The sequence below is a fragment of the Tiliqua scincoides genome, chromosome 15 (genome assembly GCF_035046505.1).
Source record: "Tiliqua scincoides isolate rTilSci1 chromosome 15, rTilSci1.hap2, whole genome shotgun sequence".
Taxonomy (NCBI): domain Eukaryota; kingdom Metazoa; phylum Chordata; class Lepidosauria; order Squamata; family Scincidae; genus Tiliqua; species Tiliqua scincoides.
The window spans coordinates 1,962,740-1,989,505 of NC_089835.1; the positions used below are offsets into that span (position 1 = coordinate 1,962,740).

General features: G+C 51.4%; 1 protein-coding gene across 1 annotated transcript in view; it reads left to right on the plus strand.

Moving 5' to 3' along the window:
• The window catches only part of NRXN2 (neurexin 2), a 300,535-nt gene that overhangs the window by 268,696 nt on the left and 5,073 nt on the right, over positions 1–26,766 (plus strand). The window contains exons 20-21 of the mRNA XM_066610141.1: positions 1,893–2,215; positions 10,043–10,121. Coding sequence (XP_066466238.1) covers positions 1,893–2,215; positions 10,043–10,121 — 402 coding nt within the window. The remainder of the gene's footprint in view (positions 1–1,892; positions 2,216–10,042; positions 10,122–26,766) is intronic.

A 26,766-nucleotide genomic window follows, 5' to 3' on the forward strand; every position in this document is an offset into this window, starting at 1 on the left:
TCTGCCTGCTGCCTACTTCCAGTGCCCAAGCACCTGCTGGGCACGTTCACTTTCCAGAGCAAGGGTGGGCTTACAAGGCTCTTGCTCCAGGGCCCCCCAACTGGAGTTGCCACTTATTCTTGGTGCAGTAAAGGGAACTGGAAGCTAAGCAGGGCCACCCCAATCCCCTCACTGGTCTCTGCTTAGCTTCCATTTCAGCTGGCTCTGCAGTGCAGGCTTTTCCAATGCAGAGACCCTCCCTCCTTGGATGGAGGGCACAGCCAGGGCTGAGAAATTCCAGGACTGCCCTCTCCTCCCCTCCTGCCCCACTTGCACTTGCTTTAGAAAATCTTTCCATACCGACTTGCAAGCACAGTTCAGAAATTCCCCACCAAGAGGCCCAAGTCTCTGGCTGGCCACTGGCTGCCATTTGGAGGGTTCAGCTTCTCAGATGCGGCACCAAATATGGTGTCACATCATATGTAGACAGAGCCCCCTCCCCATGGCATGCCAAACTGGCAGGCATTTTATACAGCCCCATCACCATCCAAATCTGTCTCTTGGGCACTCCTGTGCTGTGGCTACTTGGGATGTGAGAGAAGGACCTTCCCTTTGTCCCAGGACTCATCTGTCCGTGGAAAGTAGGAACCCTGCTGCAGCCTGGGCTGAGCACAGGGCTGGTCTGAATGGGCTGCATGAGACAGTTTCAACCCCAGCCCCAAAGTGTGGGCTGTCCTGCAGACCTGCCTTTTGTCTGGGCTGACTCCAGCTACAGGCTTAAGGACCTGAGCAGTAGCCCAGAGGGATTGGGATGAAGCGTGCCTGCCCAGGCCTAGGAGGCCAGCCCAGCCGTTGCAAATTGCCTCCGAGTGGGCACAAAGGGCAGTGCCTCTTTTTCAGCCACCACTTGCTCCTCCCCATGTCCCTGGTCTCTGCCATGGGCTTTTCCTGTTGGCTGACTGTGTCTTCTCTTGTCTCGCTCACCCTTTGGCCTCCATAGTGGGGCCAATGGTTGAAAAATGCAGGCAGGAAGATGTGAAGGATTTGAGTGTTAGAACCAAATCAGAAGCAGGACAAGAGGGGTGTCAGGAAACCCAGAAAAAATGCAACATTAAGAGTGGAGGGGCAGTGGTTGATATGGATTAGTGCGGACCTCTGTGCGAAGGGGTGAAAAAATTGCCAAATGAGACTCTTTCTGTGAGGTCCAGAAAGAGACAGATGGTTAAGGGAAAGAGAGATGGATGGGATCAGAAAGGTCTGTCTTTCATATCTATCTCTTTCTCTCCCCGCCTTTTTTAGGTGCAATAAGAGCAGGAAAGATAGATTAGATCAGAATGTGAAGATGCCAGATTGCTCTCAATTGATTTCGTCTCCATGAATTACTGTGCTCTCAGGTTGCAGGGAGCTGGTGACCCTCCAGTCTCCCGGCTCTATCACTGACGCTGTGCACACCTGCTCAGAGCTGACTTGGGTAAGGGAGAGGTGCCCTCAGTTGCAAAGACCTCCCCCACCCCTCCCCTCATGGGCATCTCAAGTGAAAGCTTTGCCAAAGTTGCAGGTTCCCAGTTTCCCACAGAAATCGGACTAGGGCTGGAAGGGGAAGGAAGCAGAGGAGCAAAAGGAAAAAGAGGGAGAAGGGGTGGAGGTGGCCAGAGATTGGAAGGATGTCAGGGGGACAGGAAGGAGAACAAAACACAGGGATGAGACATCAAAATAAAGTGTGTGTCTGTGTGGGGGCATTTCTGAGCCCCAAATGCAGCCCAGCTAGCCTGTCTTTGCAGCTGTTTTCTATATGCTGAGCTCCCCCCCAGCCAGCCACTGGGCCTCCCACTCACACTGTGTGCCTTCTCTCTCCATGTTGCCCCTGCTCCCTTCCTCTCCACGGCTACCCCTCCCTCTCCTCCCCCCACCAGGTCGCCAGCTGACGATATTCAACAGCCAGGCCGCCATCAAGATAGGAGGCCGGGACCAGGGTCGGCCCTTCCAGGGCCAGATCTCGGGACTCTACTATAACGGACTGAAGGTCCTGTCCCTGGCCGCTGAGAGTGACCCCAACGTGAAGGTGGAGGGGAACCTGCGGCTGGTGGGCGAGGTGCCCTCCGTCATGACCACTGAGACCACAGCCACCACTCTGCTAGCAGACATGTCCACCACTATCATGGAGACCACAACCACCATGGCCACCACCACAACGCGGCGCGGCCGCTCTCCCACCATGCGTGACAGCATCACCCAGGTGAGTGGGGAGTGGCAGTGGGGGAGGTGCCCGAGGTGCCCTCTGGGACTGGTGCACACCATGCACTTTTGAGTTGAAAGGTCAAGAGGCTTGCAACTGAAAAACAGACATAAGGGAAACAACAGAGGGAGGGAAGGAAAAATGGAGGCGGGGAGAGTGAGCAGGAAGCATGTTTGATTGCATCAGTTAAATGCTCATAAGTTTAGTTGCAGTAGGGGACTAAAGGGCCCAATCCTATCCAACTTTCCAGCACTGGTGCAGCCACAATGCAGCCCTGAGATAAGGGAATAAATGGTCCCGTACCTTAAGGAGGCCTCTGTGACTGCCTCCCCACCAAAGGATGCAGTGCACACCCCATTGGCATGGTTGCACCAGCACTGGAAAATTGGATAGGATTGGGCCCTAAGTGGGGACTAAAAGGTGGCAGAGAAGAATCAGACAAAACCTCCTAAGAAGAACAGCCAGCATCTGAAGTCCAGCGAGGAGGACGCCGGGCAGGTCTCCTCTGGGAGGGCATTCCATGGATGGGGCTTCCCCACCAAAAAGACTCTCCCAGATTTCTTAGTGGCAGCCCAGAAAAAGAAGCCTCTTCAGATACTAACTAAGTTCAGATACTAACTAACTGAACAGAGGAATGGAGCAACCTGGCCTGTAATGGGGGGGGGCTGACGCATGTGGAAAGCTTAATTTGGTAGAGGGATATGACCAGTGTGCAAAAGTCACTTTGTCCTGACTTATGCCCTTATGCTCAGTGTGGAGAAAATGGGGAGAACTTGATGGGGGGATCATTTGTTGAAGCAGATTGGTGGCAGATTCAGAAGAGGCAAGAGGAAGGAATTCTTCACATGGCATATTAGGCAAGGTACTTGGATGGCCACTAGCTTTTTAGATTGATTCAGAAGGGAATTAGACAAAGTCATGAAGGTCTGGCCTGTCAGAGGCTTCTAATCATGATGGTTGTGTGGAACCTCCAGATTCAAGGTTAGTCTAGCTTGGAGTACTGGTATGTCTTCATACCCCACAAGGGGCTTCCCATCAGGGCATCTGACTGGCTATTGTGGGAAACAGGAAGCTGGACTAGATGGGCCAATGGGCTGTTCCAGCAGGGGTCCTCTGACTTCTTAACTCAGTTGACATTTGCCAGTCATGCCAGAGCTCTGGAGGGCATCAAGACACTGTCATTTCTGAGGGTTCACCAGGGAACCCTTCCTTTCATGGAGCAGAGGGAAGATCTGTATGACTTTCTCTGTGGGGCCAGTGGGTGGAGCTGGCTTCTTTCAGGGTTCCATTCAGGGCAGATCTTCCTTTTAATATTGTCCCATTAAAAATGGTCAAGAATGCACCACACGTTCCCTGAAACAGTCCCTGGTCAGCAGAGCCTCTCTGGGTCATGGAAGATGCAAGACAGCCTCCCTGGGTGACCTCAGGTGACAGGCTGATTCACATGAAAGCTGGTGCGATGTCCTGGTCAGTGAAGAGCTCAGACCAGTACGAGCTGGATTTGTCCTTTGGCCTCTCTCTCTCTCTCTCTCTCTCTCTCTCTCTCTCTCTCTCTCTCTCTCAGCCTACCTTGCAGGGTTGTTGTAAAGATTTAAGGAGGGAGGGAGATCCACAGAGGAAAAGCTGAATATAAATTTTTTTTGAGGAGGAGGGGGGCAAAATAAAATATGGGAAAAGTTGTATTTCAAAGTACTCTGGCCCCAAGCTAGTTAAGTGTAAATTCTCTCTAAGAATATTCCTACTGGGCTACCAGCCTGGAATAAAGTGCATAGAGACTTGTGGCATCTGCAAGCCTGCTTGTTTGAAGGCATCACAAGTGCATCTTAAAATTGAGACAGAAGTCTCTCTCTTTCTTTCTTTCTCTCTCTCTCACACACACACGCGCACGCACATGCACACATACGCACACTTCTCCCCCAAATGAGATATGAGTTTCATGTGTGTCCCAGGGGTTCTGGGGTTGGCATAAAACCCATTCACTGTCCTCTGGGCCTTGCTGATGCTAGCTTTTGAGGAGCCACACAGCTGGGGATGGGGGCTGGTTATCTATTTCCACACACCCCCCCACTGCACAACTTTGCAATGCAAGCGGAAAGCAAATTTTTTTTTTATTTTTTGGCCGTTTAACCCCCTCTCCTCCAAGCCCAGCTTTCCTTCCTATGATGGCACAGATGATGTTTCTTTTTAAAAAACGCTGACAAAGTCCCTCTTCTGGTTGCTATGGCAACTGTGGCAGTAATTAGGATGGCCTGGTTTCTCATCCCTGGAAAAAGTGGGGGGGGCGAGGCAGTGGGGGGGGCCTTAAGAGAGAGAAAAAAGAAAAGAGGTGTGAAGATACAAGAGAAAGTTGCTGGGGAGTTTGGTTGGGTGGCAGCAGTGATTGACATCTGGCATCTTTGAAACCATCCCCTTGTATTCTGCGTTGATTCATCTGGAATCGCCACATGGGCTCAGTCCTCATGTGATTAGGGGACACGCCCAGTTTCTCCCGCACAAAGCATGCATCAAAATGGCCATGGGGAAGATCCATCCTGCTCCAAAGATGCCCAAGCCAGGAATGGCCTCTTGGAATCAGAGAGGCACCCATGGTGCATCGCTGAGAGGGGTAAGCAGCTGCCTGACGTGCTAGAGATTCTGGGTTTGATCCCCCTGGCAGCATCTCTGGGTAGGGCAGAGCAAAATTTCTGCTTGACAGCCCCTGCACAAGGGTGGGCAGTCATCCTTGGAAGTTGAACTGCCGGGCAAGATGAATTTACAATGCCTGTCAGTGTTGCAGATGCGAGGGAAAGGTGGCCTTCTGGGGCAGTTGGTGAAACCAACTTGTTGGGAAGGGGGAAGGTTTTGCAGCAGGCCCTTCATTCCCAAACAATTGTTTTATACTGAATCAGACCATCAAGGTCAGGACTACCTGCACAATCGGCAGCAGCAGGCAGTCTCCAGGCTGGACTGAAATCCCTACCCTACCCAAGGAGCAAACCTCTGAGCTCTTCCCCACTGCAGCCTCCTTCCTGGTCTGGTTCTCCAAAGCTAAGTTTCTCTGCTGCTTTTGGCTGGCTCAGGACTCCTTCTAGGGAGCCCTGTGGGGAAAGAAGGGGGTTGGCCCCCGAGGAATGGTGGGAGCCAGTCCTCTGCTCCTGGCCATCTCATGACTCATCAGCTACCTCTTCAAGGGGCTTCTTTCAGCAAGAGCACTCGGCTTCCCAAGAGCCCTCCATCACACTCCAGCCACTTGGCATAGCAGGCAGGGTGGAGGCCTTGATGGGGAGGGCTTGTGTGTCTTGCAGCACTGTTTACCAGCCTGGCTTTCACAGTCTTGGAGATCTGTACCAAAACTGGGTTTGGACCCACATGTGCCCCTCTGGTCCATGATGATTTGGTAAATGACTCCAAATGAAGCAAGGCTCTGTTTCAGCCCTGGGTGCAGGAAACTGAGGGGTGTGGGTGCGTAAATGTGTCTGGCAGGTTGCTTTGCATCAACTAAGAAGGCCTGAAATTGTGTATGGGGTGAGGAAAGGACTCCTTGGAAGGGGCAATCCCTCCTGCAGCTACAGGGTGGGAGGCAGAGGGGAAGGGTTGGCTGCATTCCTCCATCTGTCACTGCTAAGTGCTAAACGTGTCTCCCAAGAGCAGGCACCTGGGGTTGGAGTTGCGGGCAAGAGGCAGGTGGTGTTTCTCCTGCCATCATCTCTCCCCCCCCCCAAACCTCCTCATTTGCATTCTGCTCAGTCCTGGTGATTGATTCCCTGCCCTGGGTTCCTGTCCAAACCTTTGTTATGCTAATTCTGACAGGACAGGGTTGAGGATGCACAGCTCTGGAATGCTGATGGTGCAGGGAGATTGGGGGGAGAGAGGAGGCAAGTAGTCCCCTCTCAGCGCCCATTGTGGCACAGGAACTGAGCTTGCCTAGTCTACCCTCCCGGCTAGGATGGTGCACATGGAGCATTTCCAGTTCATCTGCACTGCAGGCCTTGTAGGGAGAGTGACTGTGAGCATCATGATTGAGTGGGATTCAGGTCCATTCAGAGTTTGGCCTGGCTGAGTGGATGAGAACTTGCTTTTGTGTGTGTAAGCTGGAAAGCAGTTTCAGGAGGCTGCCCGAGTCATGGAGGAATGACCGTGGTGGACATAGACTCTCTTGCCACAATTTGTCTCTGCTCAGAATTGCCCTTTCCACATTGCTTCCTTTCAGCACACAGAGAAAGTGCAGACATGCCCTCATATCCACGGAAGGTTCAGTTCCTGAACCCCCTGCTGATATGGGTGAATGCCTCCCACCATCCTCTGGAGCAGGGGTGCCCAAACCCTGGCCCTGGGGCCACTTGCGGCCCTCAAGGCCTCTCAATGCAGCCCTCAGGGAGCCCCCAGTCTCCAGTGAGCCTCTAGCCCTCCAGAGATTTGTTGGAGCCCACACTGGCCCAACACAACTGCTGTCAGCATGAGGGCGACTGTTTAACCCCTTGTGTGAGCTGTGGGATGAGGTGTTTCCTCATCCCACTGCTTGCTCCACTGCTTGCTGTTTCACGTCTGTGATGCAGTAGCGGCAGCAAAGGAAAGGCCAGTCTTGCTTTGTGCAAGGCCTTGAGCCTTCATTCATATCAGTTCATCTTTAATATATTCATTTATGTAAAATTATGTAAATTTGTTCAAATTTTAAATGCAAATTAATTCTTCCCCCCCCAGCCCCCAAGACAGTGTCAGAGAGACAATGCGGCCCTCCTGCCAAAAACTTTGGACACCCCTGCTCTGGAGCCAAGGGCAGCCAAGGGGTGTTCCACTCCCCTCACCTCCGGAGGCAACAGAGCCCAATGGAGGCTGCAGACGTTCGCCGACTGAGTCCAGCAGTTAAAAAATGCAACTTCCAGTTTCTCCATGAAACAGGAAGTGATGTTTTTAATGTCTTATAAGGCGATGGTTCTCACACATTTAGCACTGGGATCCACTTTTTAGAATTAGAATCTGTCAGGACCCACCGGAAGTGACATCATCAAGCAGGAAAACTTTTAACAATCCTAGGCTGCAATCCTACCCACACTTACTCAGGAGTAAGTCCCAGTGACTGTCATTGTTAAAAGCATATACATAGTACCCTGTTAATAGAACAGCTCTGTAACATTTCCCCAAATGCAGTCACAGACCATGGTAGCATCAAGTCTAATATATTAAAAATAAATTATTGAAATAAATGGGGACCCACCTGAAATTGACTCATGACCCACCTAGTGGGTCCTGACCCACAGTTTGAGAAACATAAGGCATTAGGAGGCTCAGAGAAACCCTTATTTAACTGCCGGGCTCAGAGAATCCCCTGGAAGGGGTGCACAGTGAGAGGACCCACAAACCCAATCTGTGGATAAGTGCATGGGATCTGCAAATATGGGGACCCTCTGTACATAATGCAGTCCTTGCTTCTCTCCCCCCCCCCCCCGTAAAAAGCAGCTGGGACAAGGGTAATTCTGAGCAGAAAACTAGCAGGGATGGGAAAGACAAAACAGCTCCTCTCCTCTTGGTTATTTAACTCTCAGTTCCTTTTTTCTGCATAACAAGAACATGCATTATAATTGCATTTTCTGCTTTAAAGAAAAGTGAAACTGAACAACAAGTGGTTGGAAGGGGGGCTGATGAAGTGGGGGTGGGTCCAGATCAATTAGAAAACTGATTAGCTGTGATTTCTTGGATCAGAAAACCTGGCTATAAATACCTTTGTCTTGTCCTGACACTCAGATGGGAGGGGGAACTGAAGTCCAGGCTTAGGGGTTGGACTTTTGGCAAGGATATTTGTCTTAGTTTTTGGTCTGCACTTAGTGGATCTTTCACATTCCTGCTTCTAGTTAGTTTCATTATTTCTAGTTGTTAGCCCAACTTGTATTCTATTTTAACCCAGTTCTTTGCCCTTGACAGTGTTCTACAGAATATAGGGCAAAACACTGGGTTAAAATCTAGACTAGGTGAATGTGGCCTTGAAACCTCCCACTGTGTGATAACTCCAGCCACAGAAGCCTTTCTTCCTGTGTCTTCTTCAGACTGAAACAAGGGCTCAAACAGGCAGGAGTCCTGGCAGGGAGTTCAGTACCTTGGACAGCTTCAAAGGGAAGCAGAGCTTTGGGTGGAACTGGGGGACCCAGCATGATCCAGAACCTTGGACAGCTCCAAAAAGAGTTTAGGGAGATCCAGCTGGGTGCCAAGTGTCACAGTGACCTCAGATGACCCTCCGGTGAAGGCCTGGAGCTCGCTGAAGATACATACATGTGCTGTGGCCAAGAAGGTGTTTTGTTTTCCTTTGCTGGGGGAGAAACCCCAGGGAAAACCTTCTTGCACCTTCAGGGATCTGTCTGGGACTGGACTTCACAAGACCCAGGGGACTGTCTGCCTGGCAAACACAGAGCTGGATTTAGAACAGGAGAGGCTGGAAAGCAGTGGCCTCACTCGGATTCGCATCACCCAGTGCAGGAGGCCTGCGCGTCACCCCATGCAGTGGGCAGGGTAACGCCCCAGGTGGTGGGCATGGTGATGCACCATCACCCCGCCCCCACTGGTTTTTTGGCTGTACCTTTTGTTAGAACACAGATATTTCAATGTGGTTTGTTTCATTGCATTCTGCATGAAATTACGCATTGATTGATATATAACATGATGGGATTATTCCTCCAAATTCTGTTTTTAAAAACTTGTAGAGTCACAAACACACACCCCCCCATGTCAGCTTACTAACACCTTATTGCAGCAGTTCTCAAACTTTTAGCACTGGGACCCACTCTTTAGAATGACAATCTGTCCAGGACCCATTGGAAGTGATGTCATGGCCAGAAGCGACATCATCAAGCAAATTAAAATAAATAATTATAAATAATTAAATTTAAATTAAAGAAATAATTAAATAAGGGGGAGCCAGTCCTGTTCCACCAAGTGAATCTTCTCCTATTGTGGCCAATGGGGCTTACTCTCAGGAAAGTGTGGGTAGGATTGCAGCCTGTGAGCCCAATCCTATGCATGTCTACTCTGAAGTAAGACCCATAGTGGTCAATGGAGCTTACTTGGTAGTCTGCCTGCCATAACACCTCCCCCCCGCCCCCCCCCGGCAAAAGAATCAGTGAGCTCTTCAGCCCTCCCAGTGCCCAGTTTAAAGTTCTTCTATTTCAGGCGCATCAAGATAAAGACCCTCCTGGAGCCTCCCTACCTTGCAGGAGAGGAGGCTTAGGACTATAGGCTGCTGTCGCTATACGGGTGGGAAACCAGGAGCCCAAGACCCATGCCCTGACAAGACCCTTGTTGCATTTTGCAGCCTCCAACAGTGCTGGGGGGGGGGGGAACACTGCAAAGTCCACAAAGGAACCATCTGAGTAGGAGGAAAGGGTTGTTGGGGGGGGGGGTGTTTGGCTGACATCTGGGATCCCCAGTGCAGCAGGTTTGGGTGAAGTGGGGGAGTCCAGGGCCTGCTCTAGGGGATTTTCCTTCCCCAATCTGTCTCCTTTTCAGAGCCTTGGAGAGCATCTCCAGATGGAAGGGCTTCCATTCCTGGGGGCATGGCACACATAGGGTGCAGGGGGGGGCAGTGAGTGAAGGTGGTTCCCTGTGTTTGGGCAAGGGGTCTGGCTAGATCACCTCTGGGCTGTTCACAGTCTAGGGACCAGAATGTAAAAAGGAAACCGCAACTCCTTTCAGGCTGATCTTGTGGGACAATCTTGTGGGAGAGACAAGAGGGTGTGACTTGTGGGGGGGGGGCTGCAGAGTGGCAGAGGATCAGGGAGGCCAGACAGTTGGGTTTGAACGGGCTGAGCATGGGGTACTTTGTGGCCATTTCCCCACTGACCTCATCTCCCTTCTCTTCAGAATACAGATGACCTCCTGGTGGCTTCGGCGGAGTGTCCCAGTGATGACGAAGACCTGGAGGAGTGTGAGCCGAGCACTGGTGGGTCTTTTTCCGTCCTCTCTGCCCCAGAGCATATGTGCAGTCAGGTGGGGGAGGGAAGTGCCTTCACACTCACAAATGGATGTAGTGGGTCCCTGCGCAGACACAAACACACAGCTTGCTTGCCCAGACCAACACAAAGGCATCCAAGTTTTCTACATCTCTCTCTCTCTCTCTCTCTCTCTCTCTCTCTCTCTCTCTCTCTCTCTCTCTCTCTCTCTCTCTCTCATGCATTCCCATGCTCTCCCTGTTGAGGCCTGTCCTGTGCAGAAACAGTTATCTGCTCAGGGTTGGGTCTGTTCTGTGCACCCAAAATTGCACTGTGCCAAGTGTAGAATCCGGAGGGGTTCTGCTACTGCACACACACGAAAAGGCAGGTTCTTGTCCTTTTTGTGTGATAAGATAAGACCTGGAGGAGTGTGAGACGAGCACTGGTGAGTTTTTTCCTGTCCTCTCTGCCCCAGAGCATATGTGGGGGAGGAAAGTGAAAACATAATGGGCAAAGGACACACAATGAAGCAGGGGGGAGTTGGTCTGATTGCTGGATGGGGGCTTTTTCAGATCCCCCCCCCCAACATGCTAACCAAACAAGAATATTCATTCTCAATATATCATATCCGCAATAACACTTGGCGGTCACATATAATCTTTCCAGCAAAGAATGCCCCCCCAGCCAAAGTCAGGTAATAGCTTCTATCATGATCTGAAAAGATATTAGCAGGTAGTCTGCAAGTTTCAGAGCACTCCCTCGAGTTGGACATGTGGGGGGGGGAGAGGGAGGGAAGTGGGTGGGGAGGAAACAAATTCAGGAGTGATGGAAGGAGCCCCCAGAGTCTGCATTATGTAACAGTCTTAAGATGGAGCACTGCTGACTGCTGGAGGCTTTGAGTCAAAGCCCTGCTCTGGGGGACCTCATGGCACTTCCCCCCCCCCAGTTTCCCTGTGGAGGGCAAGTGGATCCTGGACACAGCAGACACATGAGTCTTTTGGTCACCTTTTGCACCATCATCACGAGTACTGGGGGTTCCACAGCAGTTGCCCCTCACATGGAGTGTGGGAAGTTTTATGCAAGTTTTCTTTAGTTATAAGAAGAGCCCGGCTGGATCAGGCCAAGAGCCCATCTAGACCAGCTTCCTGTATCCCACAGTGCCCTCCAGATGCCTCAGGGAGCACATAAGACAACAAGAGACCTCCATCTGAGTGCCCTCCCTTGCCCCTGGCATTCTGAGGTAGCCTACTTCTAGAACCAGGAGGTTGCACAGACACACCATGGCTTGTAACCTGTGATGGACTTTTCCTCCAGAAATCTGTCCAATCCCCTTTTAAAGACGTCTAAGCCAGGTGCCGTAACAACAACAACAACAACAACAACAACAACAACAACAACAGGTATTTATATACCGCCTTTCTTGGTCTTTATTCAAGACTTTATTCAAGGTGGTTTACATAGGCAGGCTTTATTTAAATCCCTTATTAAATAGGGATTTTTACAATTTGAAAGAAGGTTCTTTCTTTCAAGAACCACTACATTCAGGTGTTTCATTCCGATCTGGCTTCACATTCTGGCCTCCATCCTCCCACACTCAGAGCAGATGGAATAGCTCGGCTTCAGCTTGTCAGCTGCTTCAAGGTCGCAGGGTGCCGGTGGCCTCGAACTGGCGACCTTGTGGATGTTATCTTCAGGCAGACGGAGGCTCTACCCTCTAGACCAGACCTCCTGCCCCCAGGAGGCAAGGAATTCCACAGACTAATGACAACACAAGTAAAGGAATATTACCTTTTGTCTGTTCTATCGCTCCTGACTTTCAATTTTGGAGGATCACTACTTGTGGTGTTGTGTGAGAGGGAAAAGAACATCCGTCTCACCAGTCTATCGATTCCCTGCATAATTTTGTAAGTCTCAGTCATGTCCACCTTTTTTCTACACTGAAGAGCCCCAAACACTGTAACCCTTCCTTATAAGGAGGGTGCCCCAGCCCAGTCATCATTTTGGTTGCTCTCTTCTGCACCTTTTCCAATTCCAAAGGTTTGCCTTTGTTAGGTGCAAGTCATCCTGCACTGACCTGGGGTATGAAGGTATGAAGTAGCACTAGAATTGGGAGCTTAAAAATAAACTGGGGTACTCAACTGGTGGGAAACAGGACAACGAACTCAGTGGGCCTTGGGCCTGATCCAGCAGGGCTCTCCTTATGTGCTGTGATGGTTAGGAAGGAATCCTTCAGATACAGAACTTCAGATTCAATCAGATGCCCCGAAGGACAGATCATAACAGAGGGCTGTTGCTTCTGTCTCCTACTTGTGGGCTTTCCAGAGGCAAGAAGTGCACCACTGCTGGGGAACAGGATGTGGGAGCAGATGGGCCTTGGGTCTGACGCAAGGGTTCTTGTTGCAGTCTTTGTTTCTCTGTCTCGCATTTAACAGAAGCTCAACACAGGAAATATGCCCAGAGCCACCTGTGCCCTCCCTTGCCCTCATAGGGCAGTGGCAAATGCAGACTTGGAATCTCTTTCCTCAGGCTCATGTCTGCCTCCTCCACCCCACCCCACCCCCTTTATCTGCTTTGCTTGGCACCCCCAGCAAATGTGGATTGAGGGTGAACGTGTCTTGAGCAAAAACCCTCAGAGCTACCATCAACCTTGAGAGGTGATGACTTGAAATGCATCAAGCAGGCATATTTTCAGCACTTTATAATCACATTCTCTCACCCCCCCCCCAGTACATAAGAACATAAGAACAGCCCCACTGGATCAGGCCATAGGCCCCTCTAGTATCTTCCTGTATCTCACAGCGGCCCACCAAATGCCCCAGGGAGCACACCAGATAACAAGAGACCTCATCCTGGTGCCCTCCCTTGCATCTGACATAACCCATTTCTAAAATCAGGAGGTTGTGCATACACATCATGGCTTGTACCCCCGTAATGGATTTTTCCTCCAGAAACTTGTCCAATCCCCTTTTAAAGGCGTCCAGGCTAGACGCCATCACCACATCCTGTGGCAAGGAGTTCCACAGACCAACCACACACTGAGTAAAGAAATATTTTCTTTTGTCTGTTCTAACTCTCCCAACACTCAATTTTAGTGGATGTCCCCTGGTTCTGGTGTTATGTGAGAGTGTAAAGAGCCTATCCACGCTGTCTATCCCCTGCATAATTTTGTATGTCTCAATCATGTCCCCCCTCAGGCGTCTCTTTTCTAGGCTGAAGAGGCCCAAACGCCTTTCCTCATAAGGAAGGTGCCCCAGCCCCGTAATCATCTTAGTCGCTCTCTTTTGCGCCTTTTCCATTTCCACTATGTCTTTTTTGAGATGCAGCGACCAGAACTGGACAAGGTGTGGCCTTACCATAGATTTGTACAACAGCATTATAATATTAGCCGTTTTGTTCTCAATACCCTTCCTAATGATCCCAAGCATAAAATTGGCCTTCTTCACTGCCGCCGCACATTGGGTCGACACTTTCATCGACCTGTCCACCACCACCCCAAGATCTCTCTCCTGATCTGTCACAGACAGCTCAGAACCCATCAGCCTATATCTAAAGTTTTGATTTTTTGCCCCAATGTGCATGACTTTACACTTACTGACATTGAAAAGCATCTGCCATTTTGCTGCCCATTCTGCCAGTCTGAAGAGATCCTTCTGGAGCTCCTCACAATCACTTCTGGTCTTCACCACTCGGAAAAGTTTGGTGTCGTCTGCAAACTTTGCAACCTCACTGCTCAACCCTGTCTCCAGGTCATTTATGAAGAGGTTGAAAAGCACGGGTCCCAGGACAGATCCTTGGGGCACACCGCTTTTCACCTCTCTCCATTGTGAAAATTGCCCATTGACACCCACTCTCTGCTTCCTGGCCTCCAACCAGTTCTCAATCCACGAGAGGACCTGTCCTCTAATTCCCTGACTGTGGAGTTTTTTCAGTAGCCTTTGGTGAGGGACCGTGTCAAACGCCTTCTGAAAGTCCAGATATATAATGTCCACGGGTTCTCCCGCATCCACATGCCTGTTGACCTTTTCAAAGAATTCTATAAGGTTCGTGAGGCAAGACTTACCCTTACAGAAGCCAGGCTGATTCTCCCTCAGGGAGTGCCAGGGATTACCCCCATCTATCAAAATCCTAAATTCTCTGCCATCATAGCTCCCTCTATCCTTGCCCCTTCCGCCACATACTGCCCAAGGTGGGAAAAATGGTCTCAGCCTGGTGGTGGAAGACTATCAGAAAAGGGATGGAGCAAGCTTCTTTTGGTCAGGAGTTCTGCAGGTTGGGTTCTGCAGAGTCAACAAAAAGACACTGTTGAATGCCCTTGGATTCAACAGAGGGCTTGGAGGAGAGGGCCTCCAGCATTCTCTGCCAGCCTGGGCATCTTCTTCTAGGAGAAGAGGGTCTTTTGGACATCCCAGGTCAGAGCAATTCTTCTGCAGAAGCCCGGGAATTGAAGCAACCCCGACCTAAACTTGGCACTTCATCAACAGCATGGGGGGGGGGGGTTGCACATGAAATGCTGCTCTTGCACATAGCCAAGTGGGGAGCTAAATTGGGAAGGAAGGACAGCTTCCAAATGCAGCTCAGAGCTGCAGCCCCCAGATCCATGTGGGTTTGGTGTTTGGAAGAAAATGTGTTGTGTGACCTGAGAATGCGGTAATGAGGGCTGCTTTCTGCAGGCCTTTTGTTTGGGCACGGGGAATGGAAAACATGCACATACCAAGCCTGTATGTTGACTGGCTCGGCTGCTGAGTCACACAACAGTATTTGGGGGGGGGGGGTGGAAGCATCACCTCAAGATAACAGTTCCCCTGGAAGTTCATATTCAGTCTTGTTCAGAAGCTGCTACCTTTAATCAGACCTTTATTCTTGTTACAAATACCTTTACTCAAATACCTTGAGTCTTGTCAAGCACTGACTGGCAGCATCAGTCCAGGATTCCAGGCTGGCATTTGCCCAACCCTACCTGGAGATGCTGCTAAGGATTGAATCTGGGATCTTCTCTACATAGAAAACAAGGGTGTGAATGCTGGAATGCCCTTTGCCTCCCCCTCAACCTGTACACATGCCTACTGGTGTGATGGCAGGAGTAGGGCGTGGTGCGGAGTGGGTTAGTTTGTCTGCCTCTTAAGCGAGCAGCAAGCGAGCAGTTCAGACGGGGCCTGCATAGGATTGGCCTCCTTTGCTTTGCTGCTCACTCATCTCTGTCTGCCTCGCAGATTAGCTGGGAAGCGCTTGTCAGTGAATTCTTGTGAAGGCTCCCCTTGCAGCCTGTGTCCTAAAAAGTGCTTTCTAAGCTTTCCTAAGACACTTCAACATATACTTTTGCTGTGAGAGGGGGCTCAAAAGTTTCACGTTTCAACTCAGCTGTTTTTTCCTCCAGGGTTCAGACCTGAGGATTTTGAAATCAGTAGCAGATTTCTCTGAGCACATGCAGAGCACCTTCCAGCCTCCCCCACCTTACTAAGTAACCACATTCCATCTATCCATGCCTGGAACTTCCAGACTGGCTTGAGACCCAGCATCTCTGACAGGAAACCCTGCAGGGGCACAGGGTTTGTGGACTGAGCCTCCTCAATGGTATATAAGCAGTCCTTTCTGGACAGCACCATTTCAGACCACATATGGTGGGACAGGTACTCACTCCTAGTAGATCCTACTAGAATGTTCTCACTACTACTAGATCCATACAAAAAAAAAACTCCTTTGAGCTGAGCTGTCTCCTTGAGAGGCTGATAAACATGCAGGGAAATAGTACACTCCGGAAAAAGGAGGCATGTATGACTCCTGATTAGCAGACCAGGAGTTCAGGTATCGCAGTTGAAAGCAGTGAAGGGCTTTTTGATGGGACCTGCTCCCCCACCCTGGCTTCATGGCCTTTGTTCTACGCCCCAGGCTTCCCAGCACCTGGGACAGTGTGCCAAAGGCCGCTCAGCTGGCACCACTGCCTCTGCCACACCTGTCCTCCTGCTCCCTAGATCTGAAAACGAAGAGGGGAGGCGGAGAGAGAGGGGAGGGAGTTGCAGGCCAGAGTGCAGGAGAAACAACTCTTCCAGGTCTCGGGAAGCTGCAGGCCGCGCAGGTGCTGGGGGGGAGGCAAGGTTCCTTTGGGCTGTGCAGCTGCGGTGTGCTGAGTCAGGCCCCTGCTCTGGCCCAACACCCCCTGCCTTCCTCATCATCTCTTCTGCTCTGCTCTGCGTTTCATTGGTGAATCCTGGGGTGGGCAAGTGGGGTGCTCCCCACCCAGGAGACAATAGTCCTTCTCCAAATACACATTCAGAAAACCCTGAGATAGTTGGCATTATGAGAACATGGCTAGGAAATTAAGAAGCAGTACTTCGTTGAGATGGAACTGACTCCATCCAAGGCCCATATAGTGAGGTCTGCCCCTCCCAGCACAGCATATACCCCATTTATTGCACACACAGGGGTGGCACTGAGTCTTGTGCCCACACAAAAAAACAGGCAGGTATACATGGGTGATCTCATGCTATCCTACACTCAAGAGGCACTTCTTGGCCTCGGGCTTGGTGTGGATCCCAGATCCAGGTTTCAGCTGGAGCATGTAAGGGGGACAAGACTGAAGGTGCTTCTGAAGATGCACAGAGTTTTTTTCCCTGGTCCCAACCATATGTTGGGGGGAGGCAAACAAAGTTTCTGGGGCTTCCAGACAAGCTTCCAGGCAAAGGAGGCAGTCCTTCCCTCTGAGTCCCAAATGTTGGTAATGTTGCAAAAGCTTGTTGAGGAGTGAGGAGAAGACCTCTTCCATGCGCAGGGGCAGCTGGGCAGTCCATGGCTGAGCCTTGACACTGAAGAGAAGGGCTGGTGCTTGCTTACATCATGCCTTCTCCCAGTGGCACATCTAGCTTGCTCCCATTTCCATGGTCTGGCAGCAGCTTCTCCAGGGTTTTGGGCAAGGGCCTGCAAGCCCTGCAGGGAGATGCTGCAAGGGGTAGAGCTTGCAATCTTCTGTGGGCAAAGACAGACTGCCCCTCAGTTGCAGAAGGCTGGTTTTTCCCTCCCAAGGACTCTTACTCTAACCTGCTTACAGCAGCCATAGTGTAGCCACATCTGGGCAAATGTTGTCAAGTCATGGTGTGAATCGGCTTCAGTACCCAGAATGCCTCTGTGTGTGTGTTTATGTCTCTCGGCACACACATGCACAGAGCTCTGCCCGTCCCAGAGGCGCCTTCCTCCTTGGCGCTAATACTTTTGCTCAGGGACCTAACACATCCCCGCCTTCCTCTCTCCCGCCTTGCTATTTGTTTGGTGCCTGCAGCCATATCAGCTCTGACTGTGATCTCCTCAGATCTCAGCACTCAGTGACTACTGGGATTAGCCAAGGGAGGGAGAAATGCCTGGAATCAAGAAACAGCCATTCCCACCAGCTAAGCAGGGGCTGCCCTGTCGCAAATGAGACAGGCGATGGCTGGAGAAAGAGAGAGGGAGGGGGAGAGAAAAGCAATATGCATCTTCTGCTGCTGTAGACGGAGAGGTACTGTGGGAACAGGGCCAGTTCTTGGTGGAAGGCTGTCACTGGCTGGTCACAATGCAAGTCAAAGGTGGGGAGATATTTTTAGCATTGGAATGAATGCTCTGAACGCTGCCGGGTGGAAGAGGGCATGGATTTGTACTCTGCTGCCTCAGACAACAGGACTAGAGCTGTCCACCTCCCACCGTTGGGCCAGCCCCACTTGCAAGCCATCCAGGCTAGCAGTCACCACCACACATTGCAACAGCCAAGCCCACAGACCAGACCCTGGGTGAAGAAGCCCCTCCTTTCATCTGCCCTGAATCTCACACTGACTTCATTGGATGCCCCCCCCCCCCCAATGGCTGGAATATTATGAGAAAGAGGGAGAAAAATCTCCACCCCATGCAAGATGTTGAACCTCCCTCGTGCCCCTCAATAGCAGTCTTCTTTCCCACACATCATGGCTTCTCCTCCTAAGGAAGGTGCTCCAGCCCCCCTGGTCCCCCCGGGTTGTCCACTTCTGCAAGCTCTGCAGCTCCCTGGCAAGTTGTGACCAGAGCTGGAGGACTTCCAGCGGTGGCCACGGCATCCGTTTATATGGGAGCACTGTCATCTGTGAGTAGTTCTATTTCTAGTCCTGTTCCTAAGGACTGCCTATCGTGGAAGGCACTGCTGGGCTCCAGCACACAACTGGGGTCAGGAGGGCACATCCGGAACCCCCCTGTTCCCTCCAGGTAGCAAAATGCCCCTTTGCAAACTTTGCACCTAGAAGGACAGTGGGGTCTCCCCCTCCAGAGCTGCCTTTCAACCAGATTAGGGACTTGCTGGCAGCTGGATCCAGGCCAGAATGGAGGCCAAAGTCCCATTTGAGCCAAGCAGTGCTCAATATCCGCCGGTTTGTGCAACCCACTGGTGGCTTCTCCAGCCTTTGCGTGGCGTCTCTTCCTCTCTGCCTCTCGCTATGCCGCAAGAGCCCCCTCTGACTGCAGCCTGGCTGCGTACAGCACATCTGCAGCTCAGCTCTGCCGTTCCATGCCGGCCCCTGCAGCAGCAGAGCCCACCTTTGCAGACCTTCTGTGTGCCTTCCCAGGGAAGGTTGGCGTGTGGGTTTGCACCTCTATGTCCTCGCCAGCAGGAGCCATTTATAAAATCGTGACGGAGAGCGAGCAGAGAGAAATTGTTTCCTCCCTCTCTCTCCAAACAGTTGAACTCAGAGCCCTTCAAAACATCAGGGCCAGGCTTTGTGTCTTCATGCGCTACGTGATGAAGGGGAGTACATGCTCTGCATGGTGAAGGCCTTGGGCTCCCTCCTTGGCACCTCTGGGGAGAAGATCTCAGGCCGCAAGGCCCCATGCCAGGGTCCCTGGAGACCATTGGCTTCTGTCCTTCTCTCCTGCAGAATTTGTTACCATGGAATATTGAGGAGGCCATCAGCACAGGTGGCTTTTCCAGGAGGGGTCTTCGTTTAGATGGTACCATCAGTGTGCCTGATGCTTTGCAGCCAGAGAGAAGGCATGGCCACAGTGGCGTAGCTAGAGGGGGTGCAAAGCACCAAGTTTTGCAGGGAGCCTCTCTGCGGCATGCAAGGGACCCCTCCCCTTCAGAGCCAGGCAATTGCCTATGTTTTGCTCCCACTGCTCAAATTGGCTCCAAAGAGGAGAGGAAAGGACCGCTTGCACGTCACAGTGAGGCTCCCTGCAAAACTTGGTGCTTTTCACTCCCCTCTAGCTATGCCACTGCATGACCCTCTCCTGGATAGTTCACAGTCTATAAACAGACATAAGGAAGAGGGCAGAGTTGAGGGAGGGGAGTGCAGAGAAAAATTCCTGGCTAGAACCTGTCAGGTTGTGGACCAAGAGACTTAACACAAAACAGCTTCCTGCAGTGCTGTGAGGCGGCAAGAGAAGAACATGCAGTGATTTGATGTACAGGTACTTGGGCTTAGCTGTTGAGGTAAAGGGACTAGGGAGTAGTGTTATGGGGTCTTCAAGGCCATGTAGTCCAGCCCCCCCACTTGCAGCAAGAAACTAGAGTGTGTCCAAAAAATGCCTGTTGAGCCTCTGCTTGAAGACCTCCAAGCAAGGGAGACTTACCAGTTCCCTTGGTAATCAGTTCTGCTGTTGAACTGCTCTTGCCACTTCTCCTGATATTTTTCCACATTTTTATACCATCCTTCCTCTAAGGATTGTGTATGTGGTCCCTCCCCTCCTTTTTTCCTCACAACAACCCTGTAAGGTAGGCAAGGTTGCGAAACTGTGACTGGCCCAAGGCTACCCAGGACGTTTTGTGGCTAAACAGGGATATGAACGTGAATGTTCCAGGTCTCAGTCCAACTCCCAAACCACTACACCAGTGTGAGTCTTGCTGATTTTGGCCTTACCACCATTAGATTGAGGCAGCAGAGAGCAAGTCTTTGTCCTCTTCCATGTGACAGCCTTCAGGTATTTCTCTTGGCTAAACAGACTAAACATACCATGTTCCCCCAAGCCTTTCTCTCAGGCCTTGTTTCTCTGACCCCTCTTAATCTTCCCTGCCCTTCTCTGAATCTGCCTTCATTTGGTGGTTCAAGTGTGGCTCCCAGAACTGGACACAACACAGCATCAAAGACCTGGAGGAAAGGCAGGCTTGGAGAAGGGGGTTGGAAGAAGTCAGAGGAGGTGATCTGGAAGGGAGGTGGAGGTGATCAGAGGAAGTCAGAGGAGGTGATCTCCACGCATAAGGGGGAGCAAGGAAGCACTAATGGAGCCGGCCGAGGGGGATGGAGGTCTCTGGCAGCACTTCCCCCACTTGGAGAAGGAGCTGCTCTGCAGTCTCCAGAAGGCTGACCTTGCGGCAAGATGAGTCCTTGAATGAGGCCCAGGTGATGCTGGGAAGTCAGAGGGCAGGGCTGGGTAGCTGTGTGGTGGCACTGAAGGGCAAGGAGTCCCTGGCAGTTCTGCCCACCACCACCAATGAAGTCCAGCCGCCCAGCATATGCAGCAGTGCCGCTTTCCTTAGAGGGGCGGTTTTCCAAAGGATGTAGGTGCTTTGGTGGTGGCAGAAGAATAGAAAGGAAAGGAGGTGGCTGAGCTGTTGAGGGACAGAAGCTGGTGAATGTGGGTCTCAGGTCACTCCCTCCAGCTTCTGTGCCATCATCCCAACTGCAGTTGCAAAACCAACTGCAAGGTTTTGAAGTATTGTCTCAAACCTGCAAAAGGACAATCACAGGGATTCCCCCCATGAAAAGTCAGGATTTTGCTGGATCCCCTGGGAGAAACTGCAGTCTCTCTTTGTCCCCCAAGGCTATCATTTCACCCCATTGCTCTGTTTCAGGGCAGCAACAAACCCAGTCCTTGCCCCTGCCCCTTGAGGCTGTGAGAGCACAGCCAACTAGGTGGCACCAGGAGGGGAGCAAAGACTGCTCCACCCCCTCAGGCTCCATGGGTGCATCACTTCTGCCTCAGGTGCATGTGCCCATTGTGCCCACTGTTCCCAGTGTCAAGATCAACCCATCCTTGAGTCCCTCCAGGCAACTGCCAGCATGGGGAATTAGGAGATGGGGCTGTGGGATGGGGCTGACAGCATGCCTTTCTGGCCCACTCCCATTTCGGTGGCAACTGGGGAGACTCCACAGTTACTGTAGTGTTCAGGCAGGGAATGAAACACATGTCACCCCTACATGGGGGCACAACAGGATGCCAGGCCCCAGATTAGAGAGTCTCCATGGGAACCTACTCCCCTAACTGAGGAGGGGAGGGCAGAGCCCATTCCTGTTAGAAGGAGAAAGACACTGCTGTTGCCCTCCTCACCTATCCTTTCCTGCATGGTGGGCAGCCAGTGGACCCTCACCCAGTGGCGTCACTGGGGTGTGCAGGGGATGCGGGCCACACACCTGATGCGGGACGCACATGGGGGGGTTGACATCACTACTCACCAAAAATTTTAAAATCTTGGTATTATTGAATAATCCCATCATGCTCTGTATCAGTCAATACCTTATTTCATGCAGAACACAATGAAACAAACCCTGTTGAAATATCTTTATTTTATCAAAAGTTATAGCCAAAAAGCCAGCAGGGTTGGGGTGATTGTACATCCCCATGCCCACCACCGGGCACATTGTCCTGCCCACTGCAAGTGTCCATCATAGGGGTGATGTGCTGGTCTCCCACATCAGATGACACAAACCCTAGTCACACAACTGCCCTCACTTGCCTTGCTGTACAGCCAAGCTGGGCTGGCCTGGGGTTCTTCCTCTGGAACCCCACATATCTTCCGGGACAGCAATCAGGTGAGGACCAGAGTAATCATGTAGTAATCCCCATGCCCACCACCGGGCACATTGTCCTGCCACTTTCAATGTAAGTTTTACACTTACATTGAAAAGCATCTGCCATTTTGCTGCCCATTCTGCCAGTTTGGAGAGATCCTTCTGGAGCGCTTCACAATCTTCACCACTCAGAAAAGTTTAGTGTCATTTGCAAACTTGGCCACCTCGCTGCTTAGCCCTGCCTCCAGGTCATTTATGAACAGGTTGAAAAGCACCAGTCCCAGGACAGATCCTTGGGGCTCTCCACTTTTCACCTCTTTCCATTATGAAATTTGTCCAGTGACACCCACTCTCTGTTTCCAGGTCCTCAACCAGTTCCTATTCCAGGAGAGGACATGCCCTCTAATTCCCTGGCTGTGGCATTTCCTCAGCAGCCTTTGGTGAGGAACTTGTCAAATGCCTTCTGAAAATTGAGATATATAATATCCACGGGTTTGCCCGCATCCATGTGGGAACCCCCCCTTCATCTTGCTGATTGTTTTCTGTGGCTGCCACATTTTCCTGAGAATAAGCCCCATTGAACAAAATATGACCTACTTCTGAGAAGACCTGGTTAGGACTGTGCCCTCCAGGAAATACCCCCAGCCCACTGCCACATCTGAGTGTGGGGGGGGCTCCTGAGCTCAACACTCCTGCCCCCCCCCGTGGTGGGTGTGCTTCCCTCCTGCACCTCCCCTGAGCCACTCCTTCCCCTCCTATTTGTAGTGCCTCCCTTCTGCTGCCCCCTTCCTCCTGCCTGATCAAAAGCACCCGACAGCTCCTTTGTAAGTGGGTGACAAGAGCTTCCAAAGCCTCGCCATGATACTTGGGGAGGAAGAGGCCTGCCACAGGAGCCTGGGAGGGAAGAGATAGGATCCACTTGTTAAAAACGCAAATTTGGATGAGTTTTTAATTAATGGAGGAGGGTGGGGGGGGGGTGGAACAGAAGCCAGGGAAATGAAGGCCAGATCCCTTCCCACTCCCTGTCATCTTTTGTACTGTGGCTGAGGTGGGCATGATGTCGCTCTTCACAGCCAGACCAGGTAGGGCCAAGAAAGACCCACATCTGAAGCCCTGGAGGCCACTGCCAGTCTTTGCTGACCCTGCCGAGTGAGATCAAACTTGGGAGAAAACAGCTCCCTGTGTTCCACTCTCTCTTCCCTGTCAAGGTTCCCTCTGGGTCTTAACTTCTTCACGCCACATCTGCTTGGTCTGCAGCATGCCCCACAGAGCCTGCCCTGCCCTGGTGCACTGTGCAGCTTCTGGGTCAGAGCTCCCTCTCTCTCCTGCCCCTTCCTCCCTCATGTGCCCCCTTGTTCTTTGGCCCTCAATAACTTCTTCAGCCTCTTTGCTTTCAGGTTCCCTGTCCATTTGCATCCCTGTGTTCTGAGGTCTCTTCCTAAACCTCAGACTTCAAAGCTGTACAACTTTAGCCCTAGGCGATCATCCTCCTTTCTCTCACAGATGCCAGACTGCCAATTGTGTCATCCCCTTGGGCCACTGAACATTCTCTGGTGCCACCACAGCCCAAGCAATCAGTATGGGAGGCACCAGCACCCCAACTGCAGTGCAGTATAAACAGAAAGAGAACCTCTAAGCACGTGTGCAGTATTTCCCTCCCCCTCTTGCAGTGCCTCCATGTTTCAGAGAGCCCTTGGCAATTTGCTCTCCATGGGTCTCCACCTGCCTGGGTGGGGCTTGAGTGCATTGCACTGCTGCCACCTCATGAAGGCTGGTCTTGGGGGTCAGCAGTGGACCTTTGACAGCTGCTTAAAAATGCCTACCCCTGTTGCGCCCCTGGTTTCCATCTGAGGCATGAGGAATAGCATTCAGGTCAGAAAGTGGGGCTTGCAAGCAGGCCAAAGAATGTCAGCTGCCACTAAGCAGAACTACCCAGGTAGGCTGCAGGCAGAATGTCGTGGGCACTGCTGTCCTGCCCAGTGTCAAGTGTAATGCTGTCTGCAAAGTTGGAGGCTCTGTCCCACTATCACACACCTGCCCTCCATAAATGTGTCTGATGCAGTGGTTCTCACACTTTTAGCACCAGGACCCACTTTTTAGAATGAGAATCTGTCAGGACCCACTGGAAGTGATGTCATGTCCAGAAATGATATCATCAAGCAGGAAAATTTTTCACAATCCTAGGCTGCAATCCTACCCACAAGTTCCCAGGGGTAACTCCCATTTACTATCATTGTTGAAAGCATATACAGAGTAGCCTGTTAAAAATACAGATCTGTAGCATTTCCCCAATGCAGTCACATGCCATGGTAGCATCATGTCTAATATATTAAAAATAAAATATTGAAATGAATAGGGACCCACCTGAAATCAGCTCACGAACCACCTAGTGGGTCCCGACTCGCAGTTGGTCTGATGGGTTTCAAGCCACCTACTGGCCAGTGGCATCTTCTGAATACTAGAAGTGAATTGTGTGTTTCCTGAAGTTTCCTTGTGTGTTTCTTTTGTGGGGGCTGACTGCTCCCACCACCTCCATCACGCGTCCACCACACAAAGTTCTGCTGGGCAGCCCTGAGCTCAGAGACTCAGGAATAGAAATGTGTCTCTCACAAGAATGGCCCATTCTCACTGACCACTTTTTGAAAGTCTGCGCTGCCTCCCCTTCTCCGGGGCCTCCAGCCCTTTCTGTGGGACAGAGGCTTTGCATTTTGTCCTTCTCCCCATTTCAGTGAGTAAAACTCAGATGATGTAGGCAGACAGTCCTGGGCTCTGCTCTCAGCAGCAGGACTAAGAAGGATCCCCATCCAAAATGCCAGTGGTCCAACACTGACCCAGACCCTCGACCCAGTAGAAGGCAAGCTCCCGCAAGAGGCCTGGTGACCCTGACACCCTCAACCCACCGAGGCCCCATCAGCCTAGACATGAAATAAGAGGTTTTGTCCTGGTGCTCGGCGCCTTCTGATAACTTGACACTGAGCATCACCTGCCATTTGGGAGGTTTCTTTCTTTCTCACCTTTGGGATGTCTGAAGGCAATGGAATCTCCTTTTTTCAAACTCAAAAATCCCACATGCAGCAGCAGTTGCAGCCAAAATACCCAGAGGAGCAGTGGCCCTCTACCTTCCCCTTTGAAGTCCAGACTGGTTATTGGACTACTTAATACACTGACGCTACTCTCTAGGAGTTGTGATCACTTTTTGGCCTTCTGTAAAGACTGGTGTTTGTCCTCCCCTCAGTATATCTCATATCCTGGCATCTGTGTAACAGTCCAACCCTCCAAGTTCCCACTTTTAAAAGCCCAGGATTCTGTCACCCTCCAGCATCACGCCAAGAAATGCAATCCAGGGAATGGGATGAAGTAAGGGATGGGATGAGGATGGCATGGGATGAGGTAAGCATTTGGAGCTTTTGAGTTTGGAAAAAGTTATGGGGAGACATGGTTGAGGCAAATAAAATGGTTCATGGCTTGACGAGAGTGGAGAGAAAAAATTTTTTCTCCTTTTCTCATGATCCTTAGAAGCAGGGGAGGGGAGTCATCCAATGAAACTGGAGTGATGGGAAATTTAGGATGGACATTATGAGTCTGTGGGATTCTCTGCCACTAGATGTGATGACTTTAGCCACTACTGTGGGTGACTTTAGAAGAGAAATGACAAATTCATGGAGGATGAGATCCCTGACTGCCCATCATGGTGGGTCTTGCAGAAGTGAGCCACTGAATGGGTTCAGCAGAAGTGAGCCTCTGAATGCCAGTTATAGGAGAGGGGTTTACCTTTCTCTCTTGCTTGTGGGCTTCACAAAGGCACAATGAAAAACTGGCCTAACTGACATGGGGAGGGGTTCACTTCTTGGTGGTTCCCATTAGGTTCTGTGAGTCAAAGGAAAGGCGCTGTAGCCAGGCCACAGGTGAGCCTGGGCCAACAGTGGCCTCTCACCTCTGGCACAGAGGTTGGCTTCTCCCTCCCTCCAGTGGTGCCCCCAAGTGACTTTCTCCCAGATCAGGGAATAGCTGCTGTTCCTTCCGACAGGGCACAGTCAAGTGTGCCATTCATTCCTATGAGGAACAATAAAGCACTGCACCTCCTAGGAACTTGAAAGCCCTCTTGTTCCAAGGGGGAAGCAATAAAGTGTGACCATTCATTCCTACAGGGACCAGCCAGAACAGCTTGGCAGGAAGCAAACGCTACTTCATCTCCCCAACAATGGGTGCTCCTCTCTGACCCCCCTGGTGTACACCAATGTGTCCTTGCACACACTGAGATGCTCTGCAGCCCTCTCTGTGCCAAAGGGTCTGCACTGTATGGACCCTTCTTCCACAGGCAGGGCACCTTCATAATTGTGGGCAGTTAGCTAGGTGGGCATGCAGGCCTAATCCTGTGAATCAGGATCCCACACACTGGCACAAAAACAAACGCACCAGACTGCCTGCCCACTGCTCATGCATCTGCAGGAGACACAGGGGCTGTTTTCATCCTGCAAGCCCCCTCCCCTCTTCAAACAACCTGATCCTTTCCAGTCAGGGATGCCACCTGCTCTGGGGTCTCTAGTGAATTGGCACAGGGAATGAGCGGAAGCAGCCCCTCCCTCCTCCCATGCTGGCAGATGTCAGACTGATAGAGCCATCACATACCAGAGCCCTTCTGGTGTTCCCCAAGTCTGTTTGGGGAAACCTGCACAGTCTCAGGAGGCGGAATGGGGGCTGGGAGCTGTGGGGAGCCATCCCGCACCAGCAGTCACTGCCACCTGCTATCACCAGCTGCAGAATTAGCATTTAGATAGGTGGGTTTATCTACCAGCAGTATGTCACTACCTTCCTACCAGCGTCTCCACTGCTGTCAGCAACTAATAGCCCCCAGTTCTGCCTGCCCTCTGTAATCAGGCAGCCTCTGTCCGTCCCCCCCACCCCTTAATCTGGCATTCTTTAACCCTTCCTCCTCCCAGAG